This window comes from Pisolithus orientalis (genome assembly GCF_024613125.1).
Source record: "Pisolithus orientalis strain OTSU chromosome Unknown F5J12scaffold_10, whole genome shotgun sequence".
NCBI classification, from domain to species: domain Eukaryota; kingdom Fungi; phylum Basidiomycota; class Agaricomycetes; order Boletales; family Pisolithaceae; genus Pisolithus; species Pisolithus orientalis.
Genome location: NW_026260791.1, coordinates 354,490 through 365,279, shown reverse-complemented (window position 1 = coordinate 365,279; position 10,790 = coordinate 354,490). Strand labels below are relative to the sequence as shown.

Here is a 10,790-nt window from a genome sequence, read left to right as displayed (position 1 = left end):
TCAGAAAGTAAAGAGAAAGGAGAAAAGAAAGAGAGAGGAGAAAAGGAAAAAGAAAGACAATTGTACAAAGGTTAGGCTTTGTGAACTAATACTTTGAGGGTTAGGCCTCAAAGTCCAAATGCAGAGAAGGGGTGTTGAACCCAATCCTTTAATTGGAGAGTTGAGTCTCCAGAGGGAACACTCCCTCACATTTGTGACCTATCCTCATCCTTGAACAGGTTGTCAGTCATTTCACCCTCCTTGGGCTCAGGGGGATTTCCCCTGACAGTAGATGCTCCCCCACAAGGACAGTGGAGAAGGTCATAGATAAACACTGCAGAGGCAAATGTGGAGATGATCTACTGATTGTCACCCTGTAAGGGTGTATGACCTGGAGGGACCTGGTTGATGGTGCAACCAATGGCTTGAGCCTGATGCTTGTACCACTCCCTCAATCTGACATTGCTTGGGGGGCAAGGTTTGGCAAGAGCCTTCCTCAGGGGCTTGATTTTTGCCATAACCTGAGGGTTATTCTCCCCTCCATTTGCAATGATGCTGTTGACATACTCTTGACCAGCTTGTTGAGCACATTGTAGTGCATTGTCAGCATCATATGCACTGACTCTGTTAGTAGCAAGATACACTGCAATCAAGGCCCTATCAGCTGAGGCAGTGAACTCACTGTCTCAGGGATGTGAAGCACCTTCAACTGGGCTGACTTCCACCCAGTTGGGAGGGACCAATATCATCCCCTTACTGTGAGTAGGCAAGCCAACTCATGCATCCAGACATTTCAAGCCCTATGGCTCTGGGAAACTGGTGCCAGGTGCTTGTAGAGGAGGAACCCTTGGATGTTGTGCAGAGATGGAGGATCAGCCTCTGCATTGGAGTCATCTGGCCTGCTCAATGTCCCCAGTACCCCTGGGAGCATGGCCATGAGTGTGGACTTGCCATCTTCACCCCAGCAAGGGTGCCTCTGTTCTTTGTTGATGAACTCCCTCCTTTTGAAGGATGCTGTAGGTATCCTCAGTAGTGCAACAAGCTACTGATGTATTAGACCAACCTGTAGGTATCTACAGGATATCAGTAAGTATAATACTGGTAGTGAAAGTGAGCTTACCCTCAGTAGTGCAACAAGCTACTGAGGGGACAGTGAATAAACTACTGTAAAATGTGCGCTCTAAGGTGGTAAGCACCCAAACATCGCACCAAAGTGAGCAGAACACAGGGGAGAATATATCTCCAACACCTCCAAGCTTTGACAGAGCTGTCGAGGGGAGGGGCATTTGATGGTAGCTCAGGGATACCCCTAGACTTCCCAGCAGAGGGCTTGGCCCCTTTTGCCTTGCAAGGAGGTTGAGTCCTCATAGAGGACTGAGTTTGGGAGCTTGGCCCAGGCCTTTGTTCAGAGACCTGTTGAGTCTCATGCAGTTGATGAGAGCAGGGGTAGGAGTTGATCCTACATCAGGCACTGGAGCCGAGCCCAAAGGAGCATCTGCTATCCACTCTTGCAGTGATGGAGTACCTCCAGAGAGGCCAGACATAGGTGGGGGTATCACCACAGTGGATGCTTGCCCCTCCTCCCCTTGGGGTCAGACTGCCTTCCCCTTTTCTTTGAGAGCCTCTCTCCTCTTGCAAGATTTCTTGGAAGACCATGCAGGGGGCTTCCATTCACTCAGTGCAAGGTTGATGACCTCATTGGACCCCAACTTGCATCTTTTCCACAAGTTGAGGTAAGTTATAAGGTCCTGCACCTTTTGGATGCAGGGAGCCTTATCTTTTGGCTCCTTTAACACTCTCATGTAGAGCTGGCAGATATCATCTGGGGTGTTGAAGAGGGCAATGGGCCCCAGGATGCCTCCTTCAAATTGGATGGCCCAGCCATATGGTCTCTTGCCCACCAGGACCAGTGGGACAATGCACAACCTGAGGTTGCACTTCACACTGTCAATCTTTTCACCCTCATAGGCATAGAGATTGTTGTTGACCCTCATGAAGAGGATTTTATTCTTACTGTCTGAGCCTTTGCCCAGACTAAGCACACAATGGGGCCATTCCATCCCATTGAACTCAGGGAACATTGTTCCCTGTGCAGGAACAGAGGGTGCACCCTCATCCAGAGTCATTTGGACATCACTAGGGATGTCTGGGAAGTTGACAGCATGGTCACTCATCATCACATCCTCTGTAGGAGGATGGTGAGGCCATCCATGCTGTGATGAGGGTTGCTCCCTTGAAACATGAGAACCAGCAGGCTTCACCTGCACCCTCCCCCCTGAAACAAATGTCACAGTGGGGAGGGCCATCTGGGATGTTGAGGGACCAGCTCCAGGCTGGTCAAGGATGCAGTGGTCAGGACCACCAAGGGACACAATTCATGCATGTTCAAAATCCTGTGCCTCCTGCTCAACCAATGTGGGAGCTGGGCATGTACAACAGAGTTTGTCAATCTTGTCTTGTAGGTGACAAATCTTGTCATCATGGTTGTTGAGGTCATTCTCAAGGTATGCAATGTGATGATGCATGTCATCATATGGAGAATGGCAGACAATGCATGCAGCTTTGTCTGCAAGGTTGAATATTGCAGGAGTGAGGCCTGCTTCAGAGAGGGCCATGCCCTGGGAGATGTGCAATGCATAAGCATTGCATGTTGTGCAACTGGAATCATGATGCTGGATAAACAGCAGTTGAAGGTGGTACACCCAGAAGGGTCCTAAAGAGTGTTTGTCACAATGATCATCATGCTCTCGAGATGAGGCATGTGACAATGTGACAGATGGGGAGCAAGCATGTTTCTGGCCACTGCTGACCATACACATGCTGCACTGAGCAGCAGGGGATAGCAAGTGAGGAGCCTTGCTATCAGGTCATGTGCCTTGATGTGCAGAGAGCTCACCATGATTGCATGTGGCTGACTCCCTGTGAGAATGGTGCAGGGAGGGCTGGGGGGAGCATGAGCTCTGGGTGCTGTTGTTGTTATCATGGGAAGACATACTTGATGGTTTGTTGTGTTGGAAGGAAGTGGTGCTACTAAGTGGTATGAGTGAGGAAGAAGCAAGAGGAAAAAAGGGAGGGCACAAGGCATAATTAAAAACTTAAGTAATTCTCAACAGAGAAAAAACATGTGAATGAGGAGTGATTGGTGGGTGGCTACATTATACTATCTACCTTTGACAGAATGCAGTGTTCAGTTATTTTTAGGCTTTTTTGATCTTTATCTTTGTTATTTTATTTTAATTTTTATTTGACTTTGTTTTTTCTCTGAGTCCATTTGGTTCTGTTAGTAGTACATGACTACTCATAGCCACTAAGTGGCTACTACATGTTCTTGCATATCCTGTGCCTTGTGAGGCAACTGGTGTACATTCCACATGCCTTGAAGTTTGAGGTACCTGTCCAGGGCCTCAAGTTTCTTGCAGTGGGATGTCAGTTCCCATGTGGAGTCTCCCAGATTCCACTTGACAAGGAACTCTACCTTGTTTTCAGACCACCAGTGGGTGAGTACCTTGTCCACTATCCATTCATTGTTGTCAGTCATACTGATGTCATAGAAGGCATGTGTGTCATGTCTTGGAAACAGTAAGTTGTCATTTGGCTCATACTTGTGCAGAAGCCCAATGTGAAATGTTGGGTGTATGTGTCTCACTCTTAGTTGCTCTGGTAGCTTGAGTGTATATGTATTGCTTGCACTATCACAGCATAGAACCTTCATTGGCCCAATGAACCTTGGTACAAGTTTACAAGCTCATCCTTTGGGCATGGTCAGGTTCTTTATGGAGAGATACACTGAGTCTCCAATTCAAAGGTGAGTTCCTTCCTTTCATTTCTTGTTGGTGTGGTCATCTGCACCACCCTACTCTCAATTATGGTGTCATGCACCATTTCTAGATTTTCTAGCACTTGTCAGACAAACACCCTTACCCCTGGGGATGATCATGTTGTCCCTTTCCGATGCATTGCATCATTACAGGCATATGTCCATAGTTTAGTTCAAATGGGGTGAACCCCATAGAGATGTTGATGCTTGAGTTTATTGCAAACTTGACCATTGGCAGCTTCGACACCCAGTCCCCCTGGTCTGGACAGACCATCGACTGTAGCATCTGTGCTACATTGCATATGGCTCATTTGGATGCACTGTCCATCTGCAGGTGAAATGCAGTTGACATTAGGAGCTTTGCCCCTAGCATTCTGTGTGTCTCATGACAGAATGTTGATGTAAATTTTGTGTCTCTGGTAGCCCATGCAAGCAGGCTACTTCTTTTATGAATATCCATGCAAGTTCCAAAGCTTGCACTGTCATCTTCACCAGTATCAGGTGTATCATGGACATCAGATGGCATAGGACTACCCACAGGTAGTCATACCCTTCACTCAGTGGGAATGGTCCCACAAAGTCCATTGTTATTGACCCCCATGGTTGTCTTGGCATGGGTAGACTGTGCAGTAAACCTGGAGGCCACTGGTTGTTGGCCTTCATTGTTTGACATATGGGGCAGGTTCTGCAGAACCTGTCCACTTCTTGACCAATTTTTGGCCACCAGTACCACCTGCAGATGTAATCTGCTGTCCTCTGGGATCCAAAATGTCCCAGCATCCTGTGCACCTGGTCTATGACCCATGCAATTATGTTGTCATTCTTGTACTTTGCGTGTGGAAGGCACAACACTGCCTCTCCACCATGATTTTTTGTGCAAAGCAGGCCATCTCTCTCCTCAAATTGAGGGTGATGTGACAGTTCTGCTAGTATCTTCACAAGCATAGGCTCATTCTTGTATCCCTTATGGATGGCATCCAGAAATTCTGGTGCATCTCTGTAGGTTACAAGGGTCTCTCACTCAAAGGTCCTATAGTTTTGTTGAGCATCACTCAGCTTTTTTGACATGAAACCTGCTGGTTGGCAGGTCTTCCATTCAGGTCCTTGCCCATACAGTACACCTACTCTGTAGAGTGATGCATTGCAGATGAGCCATATTGGTTCTTCCTTCCTTGGATCTATTGGCCACAGTACTGGGTACTTGCAAGCCAGGTCCTTCATCATCTGGAAGTATCAGTTGTAGATTTCCCTCCACAGGAATGGATGTCCATTCCTTTGTATCCCAGTTAGTGGCATCATGTATGCCAAAATATCTGGCATAAACTGTGCCAGGTATTCTATGAGACCAATGAACCATTGAACCTCATTGAGCAACTTAGGTACTCTCCAGTTCCTAATTCAAGACATCTTGTCTCTATCTGCATGCATGCTGTAAGGAATCCACATTCCTTGGACACATAAACCCCTATTGTCGACCATTCCATGACTATTGTTACATTCCTGGACCTCTTGCATCCACCATTGTTCATGCACTACCTTCCCACACCCTCGCTCCCTCTCATGCAATGCTATACATGTGGCTGCTGTGCTTCAGTCACTTCCCTTCCTTTGGACTCTTTCCTTTAACACAGTCTCTGTTCCCTTTTTGTTAGTAGTATACCCTCAGCCTCTGTTCTGGCCTGTCTTGTATGTGCATGCTGTCACACAGCCTTCCTTGTACCTTGTCTTACTTAGGTTCCAGGTTTGCCCAGACTATAAAGCCCTGTACTTAGGTACAGAATGATACCTTTTGGCACTTGGAAGGTCACTACAAGTTTCTTTTCCACTTTGTCTACACTGCCCATCTTGCATACTGCCATGCATGAACTATGCACACTGCTCACATCACCAGTACTACACTGCAGACCATGCCATGCATGCCACAAATTGCTACTGCTACAAAGTGCTGAGTCCCACCTTCTAGTCTTGACAGTCCAGAATCCCTTTGGATGAGCAATTTGTTTCCTTCATTTTATTGTTGTTTCCTAAAGCCATCTAGCTCATCTTATACAGCTACTTGGACTTTTCCTACAACTGGAGCCCACTGAGGGATTCTGCTGTTGCTTCCAGAAGGTTGCTCAGGCACACCACTGAATGCACCAAACTAGAAAATTTATGCCTTCACTTCCACAACTTGAACCTGTCAGAAGACTCTGAATTATTCTGCCCAGTTTCACCTGAAGTGCAGAATCACATGCAATTACCTGCTGACATCCTGTGGGTACTACCCATGATCACTCCTGATATTTCGGTAGATTGGATATCTGTCATGTTGGATCACCTGGATCTCACTGCCCCTGATTTTCCTGGTGGAAAGCATACTTCATTTGGTGCCATTTATATGGTCTGTCACAATTTACCCATTCACCTACACTATCAACTTGAAAATGTCTATGTCACTTGCATAATCCCTGGGCCACAAGAGCCTTCATACTACTGCTTAAACCACATACTCCAACCATTAGTCGATGACCTGATTCACTGCTGGGAACTGGGATTGTTCCTAGCACACACTGCTATTTGTGTATTCAGATGTTTGGTGCACTGTGCAGTAATATTACTTGTTTGTGACTTGTTGGTGGCATGAAAGACCACTGGATTTGCAGGGCTAGGGCATATGCAGGGAAAGTTCTGCTCATTTTGCCAGCAAAGTGGCTCAGAGTTTTCCAACACCAACATATCAACTTGGCCATGGCAGACCTGGCAGGAGCATCTTGCAATCGCAAAACTGTGGAGGGATGCACATTCAGAAGGGATTCAACAACATATATACAATACATTTGGAGTTAGATGGTTGGAACTGTTGCATCTGCCTTATTGGGATCCCACACACTTCATGGTTGTCAAGGCAATGCACAACTTCTTCCTCAGAGATCTCCAACACCACTGTCATAAAGTGTTTTGTATGAACACTGATACAAAATCCACTGGTGAAACTCATGTCCAACCCCACACTCCCAAGGAACAATGGCAAGAACTCAAGGCTGGAATTGAAGCTATCAAGAAGCACTCATTGACAGCACTAACAAAGTTGAGGAGGGGCTATATTGTTGCCCTTGCCCAAGCAAATAATGTTCTACCAGGAGTAGGCATCAGTGGTGACTCCCTGGTGAGACTGAAGAAAGAGGATCAGACATTTGGAAAGGCAATTTATGCCCATGCACATATTGACTGGATGAGCTCATTAGCCTGTCATGAAACCATTTGGTTACCCTCTTTCAAGCATATACAGCTTGGCAATCCAGAAATACACTGCCCACACATCTTTCCTCCCCCTGTAGTGGACCTATCCTCAGTATGGTCAAATCCCATGTCAACAACTATCCTTGATCATTTGGTGTTATCAGAAGTATGGAAAGACATGGCCAGAACTACCTTACCATCATGGGTTGCTTGTGCACTGTGAGTCAAAGTGTGGAAAGGTGGTGAAAACCAACCAAAACCAACACCAAAGACAAATATGAGCAAGTGGTGGTTTACCTCCATGGAACCTGGAGGGCAGAGAAACCTAAAGTGGGGGAAATTTCAATGGCAGGTGCTCCTAGCACAAGTCGATGATGAGTTATGCAGGAGAAGATGAATGAATGCTGATTGAAAAGGGGATGCTGAACAGAGTGAAGGTGTTCAGCTGAAAGTACTTGGGAGTAATGGACTTCAATAGAATATGCTCCTGGCACAAGTTGGTGATGAGTTATGCAGGAGTGGATGGATGACTAAGCAGACTTGCTGACTAAGTGTGGATGAAGCTTCAGATAATGATGGAGGTAGATAGACCTCTTTGTAGAACCTCAACTACCAATGATATGAATGAAGACAGATAGACTCTTCTGAATGAGCCTCAACTGTTGACAATGAGTTATGCTGAGCTGAGCTGAACTGACTGCTGAGTGAATGGCTTCTGGTTCACTGGGGGTGTAGCTAAGTACATGGGGGTTTATATACTGTGGGGGGGAGCACAGCTTGTGACAAACAAGGCACAAACACTTGGTAAGTAATGAGTAAGTACTGAGTAATCATGATGAGTAAGCAAGAAATGAAAAGTATGCAAGCAAAGAAGATTGGCAAGTATTGGCAATAAATGAGTCAAGGACAGTCAAAATATCACAGAATGAGTCAAATGGAGTCAGAAACTGAGTAAGCACACTGATATCACATTAGGGGGTGGTGATGCAAGTCAGATCTCAGTGGAGACATCTCTAGACCCAAAGATGGCATGACAGATGGATGGTGTTTCCAGATAGGGAAATATTAATTCCAGAATTGAAGGGCATGAGTCAGGTGTCAAAGGGGCTAGGGCATTGGGGGTCTGTGGGGCAATGGGAGCATAAGTGATTGCATCTCCCACCCTTTCATCCTCTCAGCAAAGTTAACAAAAGCTTCATGAATGGGGCTCTGACAGAGGAGGAGGAGAAGGGGGGACATCTTCTGCTGGATCTTGCAGTAAGAAGGCAAGATACATGTCATACTCATCATGAATGTGATCAGGGAGGCTGGAGAACAGTAGACTATGCTGCAGCTGTCGCAATGCAGGAAGAATGATGGATGAGATTGGAATAAAGATGGTGCATGGAGCAGGGAGGAATGATCCATATGCTTCATCAAGAGGAGAGACCAAAACAACCACATAAGACCTTTCTAACTGAGTGACAGACCTGAGGCAACCAAAGAACATCCTTCTGGAAGTCATACTGACAAGGAGAACACACTGACCAAGCTGCATGGGATGAGATGGGGCTGACAATGATGGGATGAACCAGGGGGCTTCAGGATGGAAGCTGGTTGGAATGCCTGGCAGATATACATAGCCACTGTCTCTGGAAAATGAGACAAGTGAGATGATCAACAAAGAGGCAGCCATGATTGATGGACTTAGCAAAATGAGCATCTGATGGATGGAGTGCTGTAGAAATGTGCAGGGTGTGAGGATCCTCTCCAAATTTGGAAGGCAGAACCACATGGCTGAGCACTTTAAGTGAGTGTGAGAACAGAGTTGATATCTTTGGAAATGGTGGAGATATGACAAAAACTGGAATGCCATACATGGGCACTAAAAACCTTTAATGCACACTTAACTCACTTCCTCTTTTCTCTTTAGCACTGACAACTTGTTCTTGTGTGAAGGACGACTGTTAACATCCAGCAGTCTTTCTACACATGAGGCCTTTAGTCTTCATCTGCATGGCATGGGCATTGCGTGCAACTTGTTGACAAGTTAGGCAGAGTCAGCTGTAACCATGTCCACAACACCTTTGGTGTGTGACAGTGCCCCACAACTTGGTAATCCAGGCCATGGAAAACTCAAGGCTGACCAGTGGTGCACAGCCTGTCTAGTTAATCTGGTCATCATGTTATGTAGGTTATGGGGTAGCAACAATGCAAGTGAAAGGGATTCAGCACTATTGCACAACTACCTATCACTTGTGACAGCCATCTGCTGGGCAACCACCTGCTTGACTTCTAACCAGCACACCAAATTGTCAAAAAGTATCTGGTATATTATGTACACAGCACTTTGCAGATATTTGGTCCTCAAGCACTGGTCTATAATAACCATGCGTCTCTCCACATGCCTGAATGCCTCCATGCATTTGGTCCAGCCCATGGGTGGTGGGCACTTCCCTTTGAATGATACAATGGTATTCTGCAGTGCTTCAACACAAATTCTAGGATTGGTGAGACTTTGTCATTTATGCTGGGGGGTCAGCACTCACAGCCAACAGGTGAGATGGAACTCACCTTGTTGAAGGCATTACTCAGCAAGACTGATGTGTTGGATTCCCTTAACAGTCTTCAAGAAATCTTTGCACAATTTTTTGTGCCCATGTCACCAAACTTTCAGGGTGGTATTGAAGGCTTTGACATGCATGGGAATGTCATACCAAACATTACAGAGAGCCCCAACAGTTTGCCAATGCTTTCCAATGAAACATATGAACGTCTCCTCAGCTGCCTCAATGAAGGTGTTGTCCCTGAGTGCTATGTGTCTTATCATAATGATCCCCAACCTAGTACCTGGGTTGTCCAGCCCCATGCACAGGAGCAGGACTCAGTCAAGGTTCAGGGAGTAACCTTTGCTCACTCCTCGAAGCACATCAGAAACAGTCACATCCTGTTTCACCTTGCAGGTGAATCATTCCAGTTCACAGGGGAAATTCAGCACATTTTCTTACATCAATGGCACAGACCAACACCATTGAGCAACATTGTGACTGAAATATTCTATGTTGTGCAGCAATTTCATGAACTTACTAGTGAGCAAGCTGTGCATGACCCATACTGACAATTCCTGCTCCTCTTTATGTGTCTATGTTGCAATGAGTTTGCAGGGGAAGAACAGGTCATACAGTCTCACCATATCATTGGTCATTTCATTGGCTGCCCATATGAGACCAAGGAACTACCAGGGAAACTCCTTGTGGTATTGTCATTGAGCAGGTCCATCTGTTGGTTCCAGGGTCTAGCAAGGATAAATGTTTATTTCTACTTTTCCATGCAGGACTGAGGCAATTCAGATTTACTTGACTCGTTTCAGGAATTGGCTGGCTATGCGAAAATGAGATATCATATTAAATGTCCCCTTACATAGTTTCTTTTCTGCCATCCATCTATAGATACTGTCTGTATTATATTTGTACCCAGCTGCTTTGTAGTGTCACTCAATCATTTAAGCTTCACTGTTACCTTTATTGGGCTGGCAAAGCATTCACATCTCCAATCATGATTTGTCTCAGATTGGCATGACCCTCCTTTGTGAAAATGGGTAAGGTTGTGGTGTCAACATTCAAATATTTGAGTATAATGCTTTGGTATGGTCTCGTTCCTTTCTATTCACAACTCACTGATCCAATGAAGGCACCTACACATGAGGCCTCCATCAAGTCTCATTGAGAAGATATTGCACCATATTGCCCATACAGGCAGGTAGAAACTGAGGTGCACCTTGCAACCAACCACT

The 10,790-nt window shown here is 45.9% G+C and overlaps 1 protein-coding gene across 1 annotated transcript; it reads right to left on the bottom strand.

Moving 5' to 3' along the window:
- Positions 1 to 185: 185 nt before the first annotated feature.
- On the bottom strand, positions 186 to 2,285 carry F5J12DRAFT_782003 (uncharacterized protein; the record flags this gene model as incomplete). The annotated part of the gene is made up of 8 exons (XM_051742658.1): positions 186 to 313; positions 371 to 556; positions 683 to 735; positions 825 to 993; positions 1,043 to 1,052; positions 1,100 to 1,117; positions 1,189 to 1,392; positions 1,578 to 2,285. 8 exons carry the CDS (start codon positions 2,283 to 2,285, stop codon positions 186 to 188), a joined length of 1,476 nt encoding a protein of 491 aa, XP_051601059.1.
- Positions 2,286 to 10,790: the final 8,505 nt, after the last annotated feature.